Raw genomic sequence first — 23,021 nt, forward strand, 5'->3', positions numbered from 1 at the left:
TTTCTGTGGAAATTGCTTTTTTTGACCTTAGGCAGTTTTTCCAGCCTTTACAAGTTAGAAGTTTCACCCAGCTAAAAGGGATTAGGATAAATGGCAAGTATCTGCCCTCTCCTGATGTCATTTACTTGGTAGACCCTTTTGTCTCTTTTCTGTGGTTTGTAAGGCATGCTTTATTCCGAATGTCTGCTCCTCTGGGAAGATTGGCCCCAAATGATGGTGCAAATTGTTTGCTGTTGCTTTTGGCACGCAGGATCCAGTCGCGTATGTTTGTTTGCAATGACATGTTTGTTCCAAATGGTGTAAAATTCAATATGAACCAGTCCAGGACTTTGTTTTGTGTGAAACTGTTTGTTTTCAGCCTATTTCTCGTAGGACACACAGATACTGGGTCCATCCTCTGCATTGTAACTGTGGAAAAAACGCCATAAAAAACGCCAAGGCAATAAACCCACATGGCTTTTTCATGGCGTTTTTTCTCTCCCATAGACTTCTATTGGAGAAAAACGCCAAGATTTCTTGCAAAAAACGCCAGAGTCTCAACATGCTGCGATTTTGAAAAACTGCCACAGAGCCCAAAAAAGCAGAAAAACGCCAAAGAGGACTGAAAAAACGCCAAACAGAAAAACGCCAGACAGAAAAACGCCAGACAGAAAAACGCCAGACAGAAAAACGCCAAGTGGAAATGGCATTTTGCGATTTCCTATTGAAGAACAGCTAACATCTGGCTGCAGCCGGTTTTCACTAAAAAAAACGCCAGGTGGCGCTATTGGCGTTTTTATAGGCGTTTTTAGCAAAAAAAACAAGTGGAAATCTAGCCTAAGAGTCACGGTGTCTGTGGGTGTTCATACAAGACTGGTGAATAAATACTGCATTATTGTTGCAATGTGGCCATTGGGCAAATGATGGCTTAAAGATGCTTTTTTAGCTAAATGCAGCATTACAAACATGATTTGTTCCGCCAACTGGTTTGAACCTGCCCCGTGGTATTGCACTCAACTTATCAAGAGGTCCCTATTAGAACACCGTAATTCATTAGTCTCTGACGCATTACGAATAACCCTTAAAATTGACAAACAACCATGACCACTGATGTTGATATTTTGTTTGCTGATGGGCATGAAGAAGGGGGTAAGGGTGACAGAGGTTGCATTAGAGTTTGTGGTTCCTAGGGCCTCTGTATTCAGTTCTTATACAATTAAGCTCAGCTCAGTGGATGATCAGGAAGGAAAAAAAGTAGCTAAGACGACACATATCTTAAACATGCAAACATTGTACTGATGGAAGGGAGCTTGTGGAATCTATCATTGTGTATTGGAATGTCCATAACTTTCTTTTTTCTGCAGAATATGGACAGCACAACTTTTCACAATTGGATAAATGGACACTTGTATTTTCCCTGATGCTTTGTGTATTTCATGTTGTCCTGAAATAAAAAGTTTTGAAAAAGAAAAGAAACATGATTTGTAGTACCGTGAAATGCCCAAACCTTTCCTAGAAATAGTCATCAATCTTAAATCGTGTAACATTTTGCCTCATTCATAATTTTGCCTGGAACAGTTATTGCCATACGACACAACAGCAGACATTGATAGATTGTTGCCATATAAACTGATAAAGCTTCTTAAATGTTTGTGTTTTTATGTGATTAAACCCTCAGAGGGAAGAAATACATGACAGATGTGCTAAGGTTTATTTCCTTAACTTATTGCAGGGCGCAATTCATTTTTCCTAGGTGGAACAGCACTTTTTAAGTGTGAGTGATTGGCCAATGTAGTTTGGCTGTATTTTGGGGGAATCTAAGCAGCCAATGCAGCTGTTACTTGGAACCCGTGGCCCTTGGTATTTTTGTACCCAGAATACTCCTGCTGTGGTTGTGATAAATAGTGCATGCTGACTATGAGCTTATGTGCGGACTTTAGTACAAGGTCAAGGTCACTCTGTTAACCTGTGTTTAAGGGGGTTGTTGCTTTAGCCAACCCTAAGGTCCCATTTCAAAGCTGTGAATTTAGGACAAAATAATGAAATGATAATTTCTCATTATGGAAAATTGGGCAATAAGTGCATACAGACTACTAATAAATTAATGAATTTCATTTTAATCCTAGCAATTTGCAATTAAAAGAACAGGCTTTACTGCTTATATGTAAAGATACTTTAACTTTTTTAGAATGTCAATTCTTAAGATTTTTTTTTAAATAAATAAATATGTATTGTTTAAATTAAAAAAAAATATTTAACATAGAAAAAATTATTTGACTGTAAATAAAAACCCATTAGGCCCATCTAGTCTGCTTATTTTTTCCTGCTGTAGAGTAGGCATAAATAAAATGTAGATATATTTATAAACTTAGACTATAAATATATATATACCTGAAATATATTTGTGTTACGCTCTTCTATACCACGCAAAAGGTTAAGGTGCTGAAAAATATAAATGAGACACAATAACAGAAAACCTGTTGATTTGTTCCTTAGAGCAGGGGCTTTACATTTTAAATAATTATGTGAGCAGGACCTGGAGTTTCTATACACTGCTACCTTTCTTTTATTGTGTTCTGTTATTAATTTCTCGGCTACAAAACACCATCTGTTCGCTGGCACCTGAGTTCTTGCTGATCGTATGAAATGCACTATATTTGATAGTAACCAAATCTGGCAATGGGGCATTCTGTGAGAGCACATTACTGAGAGAAGTTAGAAGGGATGATACACACAGGACTCTTTCTACCCCTTGTGGTCATATGGAAAATAGCGGCTGCATAAATAGATTTAAAGTTCTTATTAGGTTTGCGGAGGAGATGTAAACTTTTATAGTCACTCTTCAAATATCCTAATTTTTAGAAGGAGAAAAAAGCAAAATTTTCCCAGGTTATGTATTTACAAGTTTACAAGTTATTTTATGAAGGGCCAACCCTGGTGAGTTTGAGAGTTGGCCTGTTTAAAGCATATTTAAAACTGTAGTATTGTTTGAAAGTCCCCTCACTGATTGAACTATGCATTGTGCTTTTCATTATATCACTATCAATAATATCAATATACACCTCAACCAGTACTGCCTAACCTAAAGACAAAGGATGACTCTTTGTTGAAATAATTGCCCTGTGTGTGCAACAATCTGCTTTTTTTTTTTTTTTAACACAAGTGCCCGTGTTTCTGTTAAATCATGAAAAATGTGCCTCTTTTTCTCTTGAGCGACAGTCCATATTGAAGACAAACAGGCTGCATCCAGGGAGTGGCATAATGTCTTGGATCATTTTGAGTAAATGTGCTGACATCTCCACTGAGCCACAAGGGCCTGTACTGATCTGAGAGTGGCTTCCCTTTAGCCTCATAGAGAACTTTGATAGATAATCCTCATGGGGACCCTGGTGCTGACAGGATAGTACTTGTTTCTCCAAGCTGAAAAGAAGATGCTGTTGAGACGTGTGATATACATGTCATGGTCATTGCTTTCAAGACCTTTGATTTTGCACACTCACTGGACCTCCTTGGTGCACTAAATGACCAATCTCACAGTGAACTAAAGGTTTGCACACATTCCATCTGAAAAGGTTAGGGAATTTTATTCTAAGAGATGCAATCAGCTACCATATGAAAGTACTGCTAATGCAGAATAGAGAATATTTGCTGACATTCTGGAAACAGAAAATGTTGGTGCCAAGCAGCACTTGTCTGCATGTCTATGAGATAACAAATTTCTTTCTCTAGGATAAAAAAAAATCATACTATAACAAATATTTTTGGATTTACCAAGACCTATGAAAAGATAAACAGGAAAAACAAAATGGCAGCTCTTCATAATAGTGAACATTTGCTGTCCCATCAGCTGCAGGTTTTTTTTGTCCCCCATCATTCTCTTTAAGCCTTCAGAGGCATCCTAATACAGGAGTATTCATAACTGACCTGCCAGCCAGTCCGACCTTGTGCCAGGCAATGGTTCTAAAACACAAACAAACTTTTAGATATGGAACCACCTGAGATTGACGTTTAGGGCAATTTACAAGGAATTCCTGCTGTGTGTTGATTGGAATATTTTCTAAGCTGTTGTTTGGTGTTTGGTGTGTTTGTTAAATGTATTTGACTGTCACACACCTGTGATTGGCTTTCATAGAGCTTGCCTTTCAGCCATAGTGTGACATCTAGTGGTGAATATACAGCGGTGCATGTATACTATGCTCACACAATTACCATTCATTGGCAGCATCCTAAATTATTTTTTTTTGTGACTAGATACATTTTTATTTCAGATTTTACAAATACTATATTGGCAAAAGTCTGCTGTTTCACTTTGAAATGGGGTCTTTACTGTAATTTCACTGCAGTGACCATTGCCTAGATGCGGCCGTATTATGTTGGTATAAATGCTAAAAATAGGTACTGCAGGATGTGATAATACCTATGTAAGTATGTATGCTAGATGTCTAGCAGTGGCCCAATGACATGACTAGCATCATGTCTAACAGGGGTGGACTGGGAATCAGGAAATAGCCGCCTGGGCATAGCGTTGGGCCAGCAGCCACTTCCTCACTGTTATGATCAGTCCCTCTGTCAGCAGTAAAAGCATGAAGGGACTGACCAGGTACCATTTTCTACAGCTGGGCTCCATGCTGAGCCAACAACGGTAGGCACGCTGGGTGTATTGTTTGTGTGTTTTAGTATATGTACATATATGTGAGTGTGTGTAAGTGTTAGCGTGTAGAATAACATAAGCAATTATTATTATTAAAAACAACAACCCAGAATTACATATGTGCATAAATAGATGCAAATGTCCACCATGTGAACTGGACTAAGGATGTGTATAAATGCATGTATGTTTGTGTGATATGTTGTGATGTGTGTATGTTGTGATGTGTAAATGTTAATTTATAAAATAATGTAAGCAAGTGTAATAGAAAAATCGATTCAGAGACAACACATGTATATAGATTTATATGTCTAATGATAGGAGACGTCTATTAGATAACCCTGGTGTATTCTGGACTAGGCCAGGGAGCCCCTGGGTCACTTCTCTAGGAGTCCCCATAAATGTCCCCAGCCTATAACTTTGGCTGTTTTTAAACCTCCCCTTTTAAGTGATTCCCTAAGCAAGTCCCTAGTCTGGAAATGTGTCGGGTGATGTTGCTTTAATGTAGAGTTGTATGGGATATATTAATGGAAGAGTTTTGTATGATAGAAAAATATTTTAATTATTTTAAACTATAGCAATGTTTTCAATCGAGAAGAAGAACATCTTAAGATACAATTCACAGCATCCTGTCATCACTGACTTTATCAAGAAAAGTTTTACTGTATTTGTCTTTGCGATAGTTAATTACTTTATGCGGGAGAGCTAAACACTGACATCTAGTGTCTGACTCCGTGTAACTACATTGGTTGATATATTGGCAGGGTATATTGAATACAGTTTCTAATTGTAATTCAAGGAAACGAGATTCATTAGAATCATACATTAGATAAACCCTGTTTTTAAATCAAGTATTAATTAACGCTATATAATATAAATAATGTAGCGTGTGTCTCGATTCTCCTTTCCAGTCTTGCCTCCACTGTGAGTTGCTAATCCCAGGAGACAAGAAGTAAATTTATCATATACATTTAGTGGTACATACATATAGATTTGCAGGTGGAGCCAATTTAGGTGTCGATACACCATATATTACATAGGAGAGACACGCCATACGGCTTTATTACGTTATGCTAAAGACACAAAATCTAGGCAGAAAACGTGCATATATCTACAGCACCCTTAATGCATGGCATGCCTGGTGTGTCCACTTTAATGGTCAACAACTCCTATCATTTTCAGTGTGGCTGATGTTGATGGGAGTTATAGTCGACAAACATCCTTTCTTTGTGTTAAAAATATATATATATATATATAATCTTTGTTTTTTTTTTCTTTTGGTTCACTGGTTGGCACGGAATACCTGTCATCTCGTTCCCATCTGCTCCAGTTCCCTTAATTTAGCTCTCCTTCCCATCACATCCCAGCATTTGTTGTTTCAGGGCTGCTGTGGACAGAACTTTACTTTGACTTTTATTGACGTTTATATGATTGCATGTTTAATTTAATTTATAGTTCATATTTCTAATAGATATATACACATTCTTGTGACTTTTAAGTCTGTAGAACACTATGGTACACCCATAACCAGCAAACATTCTGAGGGCCAAGATTTTAACCCTGAACACTGCTCTGACACCCAGAGGACTGACAACGTTCAGGTGGCCCAGTAAAAGGGCAGATGAAAAAAAACTTTTGGAAGACAATATACACAATGTATACTATCCAGTCTAGTCTTAAACATATTAACAGAAGGGTGATATTATAAAGCACATGTAAGGAACACAGACAGGATTCAGTCAATGGGTAAATTGTACTTAAAAGCTTTGTTACACTACGCCCTCTGGTGGCTACATGTGTAATTACAAATAAAACCAATAAAGCAGTGCCCCTAAATCTTTTCATTGGAGCAAAAGCCTGTACACCATCCGCTAATGGACCATAAAGTCTTCCAGTTTCTTTTAACTGTAGATTGTGAACTTAATTCAAACACATTCTGAATCAAAAAGATGTTGAAATCAACAACAGTTTTCCATGGAGAGGTTGTTTATTGTAAATCTTATACATTTTAGTACAAAATGAAAGCAGACAACATCTAGAACTTTGCATGAACTAAGATTAAAAAAAAACAAATAAATTATAGTGCAAACTTGCCTAAAATGCGCTTAAATCAACTAGTAGCCAGTTTAAACATGCTATCCATCAGATGTTGTTTTGTAGCGTCAGAGACAGTCTATTTAAATGAGTCACTTAAAAGATACAAAATGTTACCACATGAAATTAAAAAATACTGTTCATTGATTCCATAACAAAGATGAATCTCGTGCCTGCGTTTGCCAATGGCTGGCAATTTTTCTTTTGTTTTGCCATTTGGCCATTAAGCGTGCAAACATTTTTATTTTATTTTTTACTTTTTGACCCATTTCTGATATAGTTTAAAAGTCTGGGATAAACGTACTGCATGAGTTATCATTTATATATTTGAGACTGAATACCATGCAATACAGATTTTTTTATTATACAAGTGGCATTGATTCATGTTTAAAAGGAACAAGGTGTCTGGATGTAGTAGTGTATGTTCTGGATAAAATAATAGGAAGCATTTTCTACCATCACAAATTTCACTTATGTCAATATGGACCTGACTAAGATTATTTACCCTAAGTTACATAGGCTCCCGCGTATGCCTGTGTTGGTGGAATACTTGGCTTGTGCACTTTAGCCAATTAATTATGGGCGAGGAATGAAAAAGTGATGTATCTTGTGTCTTTGTGTGTCTGTATTAGCATACGTGTATTTTTCATGCCGTGGTCTGTACAGTGGAAGGGTTTTGTCACTTCTAACAGTAGCCCATCTTAGAACATTTAAATGATACTGGGCTCACATCAGACATTGCATATCTGGTGAGAAAGGCTGGGTAAAATTTACCAACTCAACAGTCTGGTTTGACTGGCTGAAAGCAAGCAGCTAGTGGTTTGTTGCTATCGCCTGCACTGGAAAGTTGGGTTGTCAGACGGCATTTTGCTCAGTGGACATTTGATATGGATTTCCAGATAGGTCGACTGCTGTGCTAAATTTAAGTATGTCTACATAAAAAAAACCTTTTCATATGAGTAAACACATTATATCCAACAACCCCCCCCAAATATATCAGACAAAACACCCCCAACCTAGAATTCAGGTTCTAGACTCTAGCTGCTTCAATAAGTTACTCATTGCTCAAAAAAGTATGAAAAGTGGTTGTTCTAATCCCTGCATTATACCGCATGGCCCACTGCAATTTTAGCCCCTTTAGTTGCATTTTATAGAAGCACCTGCCCGATACGTGACAAACTTCTTCTTTTACAAAAATAGTTGGGGGGGCCCATATAGTATAAACAACCAGGGAGTGTTCCTTTTTATCAGATTAAGAGCGAAAAAACAAAAATACCCCCAAAACATTAAAATGTAGTCATTTAAACACATCTATGAATGAAATAAATATTTTGCACCGCTTCCCAAATTCTCTCCTAGGCATCTCTGTAGAGTTAAAACCATCAGGCTTGTTAATGGGATTCTCAGTAGTTGGCAGTTTTGGTGATAAATGCGTGGCTCGAGACCCTCTTCTCCTTTTGTACCAGTTTGTTATTGTTTGTGATTTTAAATTTGTCCTACGGACTGTTATTGTATAGCGATACAGTGCTGGTGCTATATAAATAAATGTAATGTAATTTTAGTACTTGGTTTTTGTTTGAGCAGTTGACACATGAGAAACATCTTTGAACAGGACTATCTGCAAATCAGTGTCAAGTACATTAAGCTCCTTCTGTACAGCACAATAAAAACTTAAAGTTAAGCCAGAGATTCAACAACCAAAAGGAGACGAGAAAAACATGAAAAGGAGCAGTTTAAAAGTGTGCACACGCTGGATTTTGTCATCGTCCACCAGGCCAGTGGATTTGCCCCTTCGACATCCAGTGGTGCCATAGTGGAAGGCTCCGGTTCATAGCGGTAGTTCGGTAGACCCCGACACACGGCTCTGATCTTCGGCGGCTGTTACTGTGTGTGCTTTCTCGTGGTCAGTGGTACTAGGAATATCACAGCGTTTCCCACAGAAAATCTGCCCAGCCTTATCAAGAGCTGTGTTCTGCAACGGAAATCAACGAATCGGTAAACACCATAGCACTGGAAGACAATGGTGCAGAAAACGCACACAGTGCCAGTGACACTTACACAATACAGGTACATGCACTATATGGAGAAATGGAGAGTAACACAACGGTTTAGAAGTAAAACAGGAGTAAGTGGTACTGCTGGCAACGTCTGGCCCATTAATGTTAGATGGTGAATTTGAGTGAGTTTGAATCCTTGAGTGTCAGTGGAATTTTGTTTTTTTCTGTCCTCATTAAGGCACCAATTAGGAGGCCGTGCATTTTGGGGTATATTCTGTGTGGTGTCCTTCAGAATAGGGAATTCTCTTCAATGCTACCGTATCCTTCCACGTCTCTAGCACAAACACATACGTTACCAGTATCTGTGTGGCAAATTGCTTGTAATCTGAAGGCCTTTTTACCGGACAGGCCTTGGCCGATGAAGCTTGAAATCTGTAAGCTCTACAGGACAGGGAGCTTATTTCCTAAGTGTATTCATTCCTATTGTACCGCCAATGTCTGAAATACCTGATTACTGTATTTCTTAATTAAGAGCACTTATTGTACAACTTTATTATACAGTACAGCCCCAAGTACATCTGTGCAATAAAAACATACATATGTAAATACATAATTAAACCCAGAAATCAATTATTCCTTCTGTTCTGACCGGGTTATCCTCTGTTGTAGTGTGGCATTCACAAGCTCGTCATCCTCTTCTTTGAGTTTGTATAATATAGTAATCAGAAATAATCAGGTTGGCTGCAAAATACAGCTAAAAGCCAGGGAAAGCGTATGGATTTTTATTTTAGGTAAGTATTTCCCCGACCAAAACTCATTTGTTCATTATATTCCTTCCACGCACCATTCTTATTCAATATTCAACATTTACACACGACCTTAGAGTCAACAGAATGTGGCCAAAATATTTTAGAAGAATCTATGCAACAGAAAATAAAAGTAGAGAATAAGTAATGTTTATAAAAACTGTTTGGTCACCTGCCACACAGAGTAAAGGTGGAGGATGGAGGCATTCCGGGGGTTTATTCAATACACCATGAGCAAAGGTAATATGCGGTGAGTTACCAATTTATACTTTTTATTGTTGTGCAATTTGGCTTATGATAGGTTTTAGTTATTTATTTTACATCAGATTTAGTTATTAAAAATAGAAGCTAGCGAGTAGCATATGACAAATTGTGCACATCATTCAAAAGGATGTTTCTGTTCTAGGATACACATATCACACAAGACGTTGGACTTGTTTGCATGCAATTATTACATACACTACACACAATAATGCTTTTTAAAACACAATAGGGGCTATACCTGCAAACAGAGCATGGCGGATACTAAGCATGGCGGAGCACATGACTAACAGACTTTAAAAGACTGCACATTGTGATCGGCACATGAACAGAACTCCTACACCCTGTTGATTTTCAGTGATTTGTTGGTAGCAGTACCACTTTTCTCCACTGGGTGGTGGTATAACAAATGACTCCTATTTAATAAATGCTCATAGTTTTAACATTGATTTTTTAAACAAATTTCAAAAGCTTAAAGAAGTTCATGTATGGTTATTTATTAACCAGCTATATGATGTATATGGCCTTACCATTTAGACAACTACAGAAAAATTGTAATTGGTTACTTCTCCCTTTCTCCAGTTAAATTATTATTTGATATACGTGGGTGCAGCAAAGAAAGCATTGCATATGCAGTTAGTACGTACCATTGGCTTGGACCTATGCGGAGGGAAGCAAGGCAGGCATTTGGAAACAGGAGGAACGAAGAAAGGAAGCAAGGGACAGAGACTAAACTTACTAAAAGCAACAACTTCAAATATAGCATTGCAAAAAACAGAACATTACATATCACATGTACACAAATATTATCTGTGAGTGTGCTTGGAGCATGTTAAAATGATGTGCTACTAGCTAATTTGATTTCTAGAAAGCCACACCATGTAGAACCTTCTGGTTAATATTAACCCTGTGCACAGACATATCCCGCATCATTACACTGAATAATGATATGCTGATAATCTACATAGAACTGATTAATTGAATTTGCATCATATAGAAGTCTGGATCATGTCAAAATGATATGGATCAGCAGGCTGCAGTGGGACATGGTTTAGTGTCCTCCCAATAAAAATTCAAGTGGTTAACCACTTCTGCAAATCACGTAAATCTAATCTCTCCAGGAAACGGCACACTAACAAAATCCAAAACAAGAAATCTATATTTTTAAAGTTGAGCCCCTACTATGTATCAGACAAGTCAATGTGTCCCACTCTAGAGTATAGAACATTTATGGTGGTGTTAATGAAAGTATGACAGGTCAAACAGTCAAGGTGGTGTCTTCTATCCGCGGGGAAAAAAAAAACTGCTTTGGCAGACAATGAAATGAACCATACGCTGCAGATCCCAAACTAAATGTTTATTTGGGGTATGTGACATTTGTGCCTCCAATGAGTAAAGGAATATCTTGGTCATAATATATATATATATAAATTAAAAATGGTGCCGCTGGGGTCTGCAACATGTTAAGGTTTTGCTAGTTCATGAATCTTTGTGTTTTTTTTGCTATTTCTACTGTAAAGAAAAAAGTCCAAGCTACTATGCCATAGTAAACCCATCACTAACAAGATATAAAGGGCAGAAGAATAAATGAGAGAATAAATAGACAAGATAAAAGGGTCATGCAGAGTTCTGCTCATCTTAAAGCGAAATACAGGATGTGTTTAATACCCAGACCTCTGCTTCACACTCATCTCCAATGGCCTCAAAAAAGGCCTGAAGCTCAGCAGTCCCCCTTCTTACAAGTCAAACTCAAACTGTGAAATGAAATGTAAACATCATCATCCACAATCGTATCAGCTATACAGAGATCCAGTAACATCAGCATTATCCCGGAATATACCGTAACAGACACATCGTGTGGCCTGTGGATATCTATTGGAATGGGAATATGTTTCTCTAATCGTTTTGTTTATACAAACCTCAAAATGAATCAATACAGTATTGCTTTAAGTTGCTTTTATTTTTTTTTATGCAAAATATATAATTTTGTAACTATTGTTCATAGTAGACTTCCACACGTTGGATGGTATTATGGTGACGTCCATCAAATACTTACATTCTTCACGCATTGCAAAATATAAAAACATGGCTTGGTTTTTATTCCTGTTTTGTTTTTTTATCAAAATTTATAAAAATGGATAGCCAATGAGGAGTGGTGGTTGGAGTAGATTTTTCTATGGCTACCTTTCCTTTAACAATATACTAAAACTTAGAAATAAAAATAACAATTCTCTAAGAAGGAGAATTGGAGGATAATGAAACTAGATAAACTAGTCTAAGGATATACCGCATTTGAACTAAAACTATTTCGCTGTCATGATGTACGGTGAGATTAGGATACTAAACATTGGTATGAGGACTGCCAATACACAAGCAATGGTTTATGCACAGACTTTACGATCTACCAGTTTTTCTGATTACTATCTGCATCTTTGAACACAACTTACCATGATCACAGACACCGCAGCCGTTGTGTTGGTTTCTTTAGGTATCGAGTTAAAATGCTGTTTTAATTTACCCGTGACTTCAACTTGCACATCATTTCCAAGAGACGCATCATCCTGTATTTCAAAAAGTTGCATTTACTAAAATTGACATGGATCCGATTATGACGGATATCAATTCCACATTTTCATCTAAACTGCAAACATTTTTTTTTTTTTTTTTACTACTAATGCTTGAAAGTTTTGAGCCAATCTGCTTTACATTTCCCAGCCTTCTTTTAAATGATTTATTGCACCAGAATTAATTACTATCCAAATATTTTTTAATAGAAGAAAAAAAGTGGAAACTGATGTATTTCCTTGATAACTAAGTTATCTAGGACCACACAGTGTTTGGTTTTAATAAAAACCTAGTACTGCTGAGATACAAACACAAATAGCAGCGTTTTCACAATTTTAATTGTTATATACACAAAATATCAGCGTATACAATACGTAACCTATACTTATTTTCTCTTAACAGCTGTACAAATAAGCTTCTGCGAGCGAGGCTATTGAAGTGGCTTCATACTTTGCCCCCCCGGGGTCTGTTAGGCTGTGATTTCCACAATTACTTTATATCATCGTTCAGAGGCCTTTGTTACACTGTGATAATACCAGGCATAAGACACCCGGTATCCTACATGCATTGTGATTTCACACTTCATTTTCTTGGCTAGAACATTCTCTACATGAGGCATCTTCCACTCTCTGTATTCATACTACACGTCGGGTGATATTATCAGATCTACAAGAAATGTCTTAGCACAAAAGAAAGAAAATGTAAAAAAAAAACCAAAAAAAAAAAAAAAAAACCAAAAAAAAAAAACCCGGTGAGAGTAAACCACCAATAGCACTTTTTTAAGCTATATTAATATAGTAACCATATTTAAGGCGCATTGCATATTAGAGACCTTTTTCCCCAATCAGCCAATTCCAGTTCATTTATAAGCTAGAGGTTGAATGTTTCATTACCTGATTGCCCATATTGGTAACATTTTAAACAAGAATGTTCTCAATAAAACATAAATAAAATAGATGTAAAAAGTTAGCAATGGCAAAGCATAGTACTTACAGACACCCATGGATGACACAAAATTTGCTCGGCTGTGTATCGATCCTCTACGTTGACTTGCAGCATGCAACTAATCAGCTCCTGCCGCAGAAATTAGAATTGTCTGTGTCGATGGCGTTTAGGAGAGTGCGTTCACAGATTCAAATTATACGGTCATTTCTATGTGCCCTTACCAGGGAAACACTTTTTTTTAGCTGTATGTTAACATGAAAGTGAAATATTTCAAACCTTTGCACATTCGGTGATGTTGTCCCAGTAAGGGGAGGGGAACTCCAACTTCCCAACTAGAATCTGATCAAACAGGTCTTCCTGGAGATTGTTCTCACTTCGAAAAAGAAAGAAAACAAAATAATATATAAAAAGCAGCAACATGCATTTCTTATATGGAAGTTTAGATAAAATGGTATTTTGTGCACACATTTCAACATGGTTTGGTAGGAACGCATCTTAAATAAGCATCTAGCAAAAAAAAAAAAAAACAAATACAAAAAAAGAAAGATATAAACTCACTCTGGAAATATCTCACCACTGAACCATGCATAATATTTGAAAGAACCAGAAGATTTTACCTGCGGAAAGGTGGGAATCCACAAAGTAGGATGTATGTAATCACTCCTGCTGCCCATATGTCCACTTTTAAACCATACCTAAATGGGGGGGAAAAACAACTCTTCTAGTAATTTGTGTTGTCAGCGCTAAATGTTCTTGTAAATTAAGAATTTGGAAACATCATACTATTAATGTATGGATTTAAACAAAATGTTTTGTTTTGTGTCTATACGCCATATGTAACCTCCAAAAAACTAAAACAAACTTTAAAATATTAAAAAGGATAAGTTAAGATTTATTAAATGGAGTCTTTGCAAGTCCTCCCACTTTCAACTTTGGCTACAAACTGTTCCTAAAGGGGCATGACCTATTTTTTTTTAAAAAAATTATGTCATACATGAACACTTCTACAGACCATTGATGTCCCATCAAACCCCATTTTGAAAACGACTAGTCTAGAGCCACACGAGGAATGAAAACACTGCTCTTACCCAGTCTCTGCAATGATCTCAGGAGCAACGTACGTTGGTGTTCCACACACTGTATATAATGGTCCAGTAACTACCGTGGCCAATCCAAAATCCCCAAGCTTTAGAGATTTAGTTTTATCAGAATATTCACAAACCTGCCAACATAGAACATGATAAACAAGGTTTAAGAAACATAAATGCATCCATTTGGCTGCAATTATGATGTGAGTTAGTCTTTGTGTATTGTTAATATGAATGCCTTTTCATTTTAATCAGGTCAGTGTGTAACTATAAAGCAATTACTGCAAATTAACAGAATACATGGATTTGTGTGGGAATACAGGGAGGACAGTACACAATGGATAAACCAGTTCAATGCAGCATTTTAATTTGCTCTAGAGAGATTATAAAATTCTCCTAAGAAGGCTAACTCAAGATAGATCATACATTAAGCTCAGTATCATTAGAATGATGCCCACCAAATCCCTTTTATATCCCCCAAAATGCCAATCACAATGTACAAATCCAGGCTTGTATTCCAAATAATCCATTTAGGCTTTTTTTTGTAATGGTATTTGCTCCTATTTAAAACTAACACTAGTTATCTTCTTACAGATTGTCACCTTAGGTCAGTGCTTTTCAATTTAGCCAAATCCTATCAAATGAGCCTGTCTGGTTTAGTCACGCAAGGCTTGGAGCTTCAAAGTTCTGCGTATAAAAACACCGTAGCTCCAATGATTTACCACTGTAAGGACTGCACATATTAAAATTCCTGGATTTGCTTATATTCTGTTCTGTACTTCTGATTCTTTGATTCTAGTTCTCTTAGCTTCAGCTCATTTATAAGGTGTGCCCCACCTGTTTGTTATGTTGGTCTCAGTATGCAGTCTAAAGGTATGTCCTCAGTTCTGTGTTTAGATTTAATGTTTAGTTTCAGCTTATTAGCGATTCAGTAGGCAGGGTTTAGCGCTAGGACCCACCGAATATTGGAGTACTTTGGCGTAGTGGTGGGCTAAGCATCCTTGCATTGTTCCCTGTCCTTTGTTGTGTCCTGTATCATGTATGACTTGTCTGGCTATGTTTCTTGCTCATTCTCCCTGCCCCCCTTGCTTGCTATGTTTCTGCTGTTACATTTGTCTGTAGAGCTATGTCTCATGCCTGCTCCAGGGTGCCTGCAGTATATCACTTTGTTTTGTTCTGGACAACATCCGCTGCTATGTCAGGGCCTTGGTATGTGGCCGCACAACCCCAGATGCCCATCCGTGACAGTGCAGTCGCCCTGCACCAGGCCCTGTCCAACTCCGCTACTACTCAATAACTCCTGAACACCATCTTTGGGCACTCTGGGTCAATACAGTCATCTGTATGGACCCAGTTCCTGACACTGACAAGGATGTTATTATTTATGCCAGTTTTGTTCCAAAAACATACACTACATTTTAGCCAAAATAATTAGTAGCAAAAACTAACAAAACAAAAAAATTGTACTGTCTTAGTCACAACAATTACTCATCTTGCCGATCATTCTTATTTATTTTTCAGTAATGTAGCAGAGAGCTGAAGGATAAATAGAGCAAACGTAATCAGAAATCTTATTAATGGAACAAAGATATGTTTCCATTTGAACCTGAACAACCTCTCCAATTACCATACTGTTCTCTACATTGCTTGAATGACCTGACAATTTACACACTATAACACATCCTTTCTGTTGACTAATTGGAAAGCTCTCTGTTCAGGGAAAAGTATTTTCTACATTTCTTCATTGGTATCCATAAGAAGCTACTCCAAATGTGCACCTTTATATTTGCTACTGTAATGTTCCACTTACCAGTAGGTTCTCGGGTTTGATATCCCTGTGGACAATATTCAGGCTGTGAAGATATTGCATTGCACTTCCTAGATTATACACCATTGCGCTAGCATCTCGTTCAGTATACTTTGTTGAAGATGTGATTGCATCAAATAAGTCTCCACCCTGGAAATGAATCGGTTAAAACAGGTATGTTCAGTCACACACTGATCAACAGGAAATCCTCAGATGTATTGTTCTTATATTTAGTTTTAGTCCCTTCTCTAGTAGATGATGTGCACAGCATGCTACACAACTCCTCTGGGATACTACAATTTACAAGGCATCACAGAATGACTTCTAGAGCATTCACACATGTACCAAGATTTATCAAAGATGTGTTAAACTGATTAAAAAGGCTTACTTTCATTGATTAGGAAGACATCAACAAATTAGCTGGTGTTTTCATTATTTTTTTTTTTACTAATTGTTATGTTACTACTCTATTTCTCCATGACGGGCAAGATTTCTGCTTATCCTGTGAGACACCTTTGTTACTGCTGGTAAACTTGTACCAAAAGGATTGCAAAGCTACTGATGCCATTCAAGTTTACAATTTATTAACATAACATACTGTAGTTCAGGTATATAATTGTGTGTAGAACTATTTTGTCCTTTCTCTGCAAGGTTGTATATATTTCACTATGAGTTTGGTTAGCTGTTAAAGGAGGATAAAAGATGGCACCGGCAAGCTGTTTGTGGGTAAAGTTGGCATTGTGGGAAGTGGGTGGCATGTTAGCTGATGAATTTGGGGGCCGACCAAGTTGGAGTGGTTGCCATAGAAAATGGGTGCGATTGGAAGTGTTATGTGTGTGGGGAGGGGTTATCAATATAGCCACACCTACCCGGGGCACCAAAAACGGCCCTAATTTTTTGTGCTAGGTAATCAATTTTAATATGTAAAAAAGTTATTGCGCCACCATGTAACTCAGTGAAGGAGATTATTAGGACCAGGTGTCTGAAGTCCTTGGTAAGCAATCAGGCTTGATTTGGGCAAAGACTTGCCCAAAATAAATCTGACTAATGATGGCACTTGTAGGCACAAAAGGTTCCTAATCCACATTATGTCCTGTACAAAAGATATTCCTGAGCAACTCTAGAAAAGAGTTGTTGATATAAATACGTTATTCAATTGTTACCAAGTTAAAGCAACCAAGCAGGCCAAAAAGCTGTGCGAGGCGGCTCATTAACTACAAGAAGTGCTTTATTGCCGTTGTTGCCGGTAACTGTGTATGATTTTTTTACATGTTAAAATCTTAAATACATACCAAAACTATATATTGGCTCTTCACCCAGTCAATTTTTTATTATTTTTAATTTAATATTAGATATTGGTTATACGTATGATAATGTTATGTGTTGACTATGCAGATATGCAGAAAACCAATACTCTTTCGTCCTACTCTAGTACACAGGGTCTACAAGGTAATTTTTCCCATCCCTCACTGGGAACATAAACTGAAATCGAGCGTTTCTTGCATCACAGTACATGGTAAGAATTGCAGTCCGTGAGTGAATGGTGTGCACTTGTGACCCTTTTCTGGAGAGGTTTAAATTACTACTTTTCTTTCTATAAAGGGCTCTCGAAAGCAATTATTGGATACAGTTTGCAATCCAATTTGTAATCCTATAATCATATTATAGTATCTACAGAATGTGCATACATGATTAAAGGACATTGGAACAATCCTCTTACCTTGACTAATTCCATCACCAGATAAAGCTCTGTTGCAGTGTCCATCTCCTCTATAAGCATAATGATATTTGGATGTTTAACCTGGCGCAATATTGCAACCTCATTTTCAATTAGATGTTCCTGTTTAATATGCACAAAATTAGAATTAATCCAATGTAAAAACAATGATTAAATCAGCAGCTTGAAAATCTTAATTCCTCTGATGTGTTATAATACAGTATCCATGCCCAGTAAAAACATAACAAAAGAACCAATCACCCTGTTAAAAAAAAAAACAAAAAACAAAAAAAAACCTTGGTTGAAGCAGCCAAGACAAAAACAAGAGGTCATTGTGTCTTGAGTCTAGGCCCACTCAATATATGCAGTATTACCGTCTCAATTAATAGCTTTATGGAATACCTTCCTGAAATTTGTAACAAGGCTTGGCAAAATATACTTTTGTATATTTTGTAAATACTCGCTTATGGCTTGCCTTTTAGTAAGTGAAATGATTTGGACACCATTAACCTATTTATTATTCTGTAGCTATAAAAAGAGCTAGAAATCAAGGGACTAGCAAGGATCTAGTAATGCGAGATTTTGGGATCACTCATGATTTTCCTTAGTGACACCAGAAAGAGCACAGGGCAATTCCTATGTTCCCACATTTAGCCCCAAATCTAACTTTTTATTTGTTTATGTCTACATTATGGACAACTCCAGAACACGTGCCTACTAATTCACAAATAAACCAACACACGTAAATTACACCAGTGAAGCATTGAAAAGAAAAGAAAAGGCACTACTTAGTCAGCTGTCTAACTTGTCGTATATCAAGCTAGGTACAATTAAAGAAGTCTACTGGTTCAATTTCCACCAAACGCAGCTGGCTGTAGCAAACACTTGGCATTTCATACAGGCAGAGATGGCCAACATTTGACTTCAAGAGCAGCAGGATGCCTCATTCCACCAAATGCCTGTTACTGCAGCAATGTCCATCTGTTTCTCACTGTCAGCTTCAAAAGCTCCAATATATCCTGTGCACATTTATACAGCACCATACATTTACTCAGGTCTGTACAATGTTGCTTGGTATTGCTATGAATCCAAACTAATGCACTAACGACAAAAAAATATACAGAAAAGGGAGCGCACAGCCTAAAAAGGGCAGACACATTCAGGTTCCTGGTTTGCTGCTAGAATAACAATGACCAATAAATACACAACACAAACTCTATACACTGATAGGACTCTATACACTGATCCACTAATCCTTTCACGTCCCGTGCCTGTGTTTTAGATATAATACACGTTTACAAGGAGTCTCGGAAAACGGAGAGGCCTCAGAAGTGTTACACGATCAGTGCTGCAAAAGGTCAGGTGTAGCCCTCTTCTCAGGTATCTTCCCACGTCACTTCTTTTATTTCTCCCAGATATCACATTCTAGGTGGCACATTCTGAACTGGCAATTTGATACCTTTCTCTTTAATTAAACAGAGATGAGTTTACTGGGGCACAAATGCATTGATCAGGGAACACTAACCCAAAATAGATACTCAGAGATTCCAAAAATAACTGGCAATGTTTGCAATAAAGGACTAAAAATATGAACCAGGAGCCGGTGAACAATTTAACATTTTAAGCAAAACCAGGCCCTGCCCGTTCATCTGTATCAAAAATTATATATTTTGCTAACACTTTATTTATAGATCTCCAGTAGATTTCAAGGTGGTTTATTGGAACAATATGAAATAAAACCCAATTTTGTTGTGTGCCCCATCACACATCACTGTACACTACTCCATTCTATGCCCCATAACATTTGTATATATATATATTAACCCCTTAAAATCTTCATGGCATTCCATCGCTTCATGAAAACCTGTGCCAGAAAACCCTATCATGCTGGCATGGAACACCATGACCAAGGCCCGTGCATACCGCTGCCTGATGGTTCCCACATGAGGGGTATTCCTGTAATCTTGGGGCAGCTGAATACATTTTGTTTTTTTGTGCACTTGCACATAATCTGTGAAAAAAATGCTAACCAACACAAAAGCAATTTAGACTACACATCTAAAAGTGGCATCAAAAGAAAGTCTATCCGTCCTTGAAAAAATGATGTATAATTTGTATGGGTACAGTAAGAATGAAAAAGGCTCTAGGGTTTGGAGTAAAGCAGGGGTTAATTAAAGAGAGCAGTCGCCAGTAGTGGTTAATATAGAGAATAACCACAACAATGTGAGAAAATACATAGAGACACTAAACGAAAATGCATTACCTTTCCACAGCACTTTGCCTTGTCAATGATTTTCAATGCAAACTCCTTTCCAGTTGACCTGCCAAGAAAACAAATTCTTTACCCTGGCATTTTACAAGGAAAGTACAGATCTGATACATAATGAATTATAACGGGAAACAAATATTAAAAGCATGATTACTTCAAGCCCTAAAACCAAAAATCAAATTGTGCCAAAGGGAAATACGTTAGAAATTCTTGTAACCATTGTGATGATTTGCTTAGTTCCAAATCAGATTTACTTTAACATACAGAAAAAAATAAAACGCTAGCATAAAAAAGAAACATACCTTTCCACGCATTCTTTCACTACGGCAAAATTCCCATCACCAATCACTTTTCCCACTTTATATTTCTCAAGGATTACAGAGTCATCAGTGTACTTATTTCCATTCAAGCCTTATGACAAGGGAGAAAAAGAAATATCATTTTCAGTTAATAATCACGTATGGATAAAACACGTTTTGCAGTCTATCTGTAATCTGATTGGCTCACAAACAGCATGAAATAGTTCTGATTTTATTTTCTATAAACCAAACTGGGCAGCTACTTAAAGAGAATTTTTCTAATGAGGGAAAACATGTTAAACTCTCCCAAACAGCAAGAAGTCTAAGGAGGTATCCACAGCTATCTTTGTGCGTTTCCAGCTCATGTGCCGAAACAAATAATTTGAAAACATGATTTTCAGAATTTATAAACAAGCATTTGCAAGCTAAGACATCCATGCTTGAAGAAGAGATCACAGAAACATATACGAACCAGGACTATTCAAGTTTTCCGGAAGGCCGTTCACATTAGACGAGGATCCACAATGGGATAGAATCTGGAAGTGCAGAACACTGGTTGAGCATGATTTGTAACTACTGAATAATTTCTTACATTCATTTTACATGTTTACAACGAAATTCAGAAGCTAGTCTAAGGGAAGGGAAATGAAATTGTTAAAAACAATAGATACTTCCCTTGATTTACTGTAATATTTGAATTTTTAATAACAATAGAGCGAACAATCATGAAAAAGGCGCGGAAGATTGAATAAACAATCGTAACAACAGGATCGCAAACAAACAAACAGATATTCCTACAGCTCTTTATCAAATTATATATATATATATATATATATATATATATATATATATATATATATATATATAAAGTGGATATAGAGGCAAAGGTGATCATTGTTAGCCTTATTTGCATGCGCCCACCCAGAATAAGGGATTGTGGAAGCACCATGAGATTTCTGAGGGAAAAACAAGCCTTCTGGCTTTGTCTGGTGTCTGTAAATGAGTGTTTAATAATACTTCTACTATATATATATATATATATATATATATATACATATATATACACACACACGGTATGGTATATTTGGTCCTTTTGCACATCAATATGGACATTAAGGGGACGATTTGATGGTACGGCTTCAGAAACCTTTGTGAAGACAACTAGACTATAGAATATTGAACCTCTAGAAGGCAACATTGAATGTGTGGCTGCTATGAAGGTGCTAAGAACATCTGTATTCATCAGACGTGGTGCAAAGGAGAACCAGGGCATATGAGTGACAATGTAGCTGGGCAAAGTAGATTATATTTCTTCTTCATAAGAAGACAATCCAAATATTGTCCGTACAAAAGCTGAATGCTGTGAGGGATAACCTAAAGCTTGGAATTCCTCTTTAGCTTGTCAACAGATCCTTAGAATTTGGAATGTAACCGTTATCTACTCACATAAATAATTAATCTAAAGCTTTGCTTTCTAACGTGGCTTTATAATTTACACAGAATAATTAATATTTTATGGAACATTTCCCCTACAAAAAACATGTAGCAATGCCTTCGTATCCCAGGCAGTAAACATGTACTGCGTGAGATTACGGCAATTTGTTGCTATAATCGGGAAGGCACTGGGTACTAATGCAAGCAATGTGTCGTATAAATGTACACAATAATATAAAATAAGACTTGCACATAACGTAACAAAATTACAAATACATTATCAGTGAAGACATTTTGATAAAAAAAAAAAAAAAAAAAGAAACATTAGTTCTTGTTTCCAATGATTTTCACTTGTCAGGCATCACCTAGAGTCCCACAGACCGCAAGGCGTGGCCGCCCCTTTAAGAGGCCCGGCTGGACTTAAACTCACTATGTCATCACCTAGTTCTGTTCTGGACTGAACCCCGCCTCTCTCACCTGGCCTCATCATCAGGCTTTAAAAGATCAACCTCACCTCCAGCCCAGTATCTGGTTGTTGTTTTTGCTTCTGGATGCGCTGTGAGTATTTGCCTGATTTCCTGGACTTTGACCTCTGCTCTGATACCTCGTTTCTGAACCTACGCTGCCTGCCTGTGACCTTGGAACTGCTTTTGACTACGCTATTTGCCTTTGCCCTTTATACTGGAACTGTGCCCTCGTTTATGAACCTACGCTGCCTGCCTGTGACCTTGGAACTGCTTTTGACTACGCTACTTGCCTTTGCCCCTTGGCCCTTTGTACTGGAACTGTGATTTAGTTTATGAATCTACACTGACTGCCTTTGTCCGTGGCACTGTTTAATTAACTACACTACCGTCTTTTTCGTTGGGACTGTATGTTTTATTATTGGTTGCACATTAAAACACCTCGCTTACCAAATCTGCGCTACGCTCCGTCCCTGTTTCTGACATCACTGCACATCTCTAATATATGGAATCTTATTACATTTACCAATCCAAGTCATGTTCATGACCGTTACCACTTAGGACTAACCGCTTATGTTCTAGGCAAATGTGTAGGGGGCCACATGACCGCTGAATTAGGTGGAGCCACTCAGGACTATAATTTAAAAA

The 23,021-nt window shown here is 37.3% G+C and overlaps 1 protein-coding gene across 3 annotated transcripts in view; it reads right to left on the bottom strand.

Annotated features, from left to right (window-relative positions):
- Positions 1–7,980: 7,980 nt before the first annotated feature.
- DCLK2 (doublecortin like kinase 2) overlaps positions 7,981–23,021 on the bottom strand; it is a 45,785-nt gene continuing 30,744 nt past the window's right edge. For 2 of the 3 annotated variants that reach the window (XM_053460650.1, XM_053460640.1), the window contains 11 exons: positions 20,948–21,011; positions 20,479–20,587; positions 20,171–20,228; positions 17,911–18,030; positions 16,194–16,340; positions 14,384–14,517; positions 13,913–13,990; positions 13,572–13,668; positions 13,344–13,424; positions 12,233–12,346; positions 7,981–8,693 (listed from right to left, as the gene is read on the bottom strand). In XM_053460650.1, the coding sequence (XP_053316625.1) occupies positions 8,550–8,693; positions 12,233–12,346; positions 13,344–13,424; positions 13,572–13,668; positions 13,913–13,990; positions 14,384–14,517; positions 16,194–16,340; positions 17,911–18,030; positions 20,171–20,228; positions 20,479–20,587; positions 20,948–21,011 (1,146 nt within the window). In that variant the 3' untranslated portion in view covers positions 7,981–8,549. Of the gene's footprint in view, positions 8,694–12,232; positions 12,347–13,343; positions 13,425–13,571; positions 13,669–13,908; positions 13,991–14,383; positions 14,518–16,193; positions 16,341–17,910; positions 18,031–20,170; positions 20,229–20,478; positions 20,588–20,947; positions 21,012–23,021 lie in introns of those variants that run through there. The other variant, XM_053460655.1, reaches the window with a different exon arrangement.

This window comes from Spea bombifrons, chromosome 1, assembly GCF_027358695.1.
Source record: "Spea bombifrons isolate aSpeBom1 chromosome 1, aSpeBom1.2.pri, whole genome shotgun sequence".
NCBI lineage: Eukaryota > Metazoa > Chordata > Amphibia > Anura > Pelobatidae > Spea > Spea bombifrons.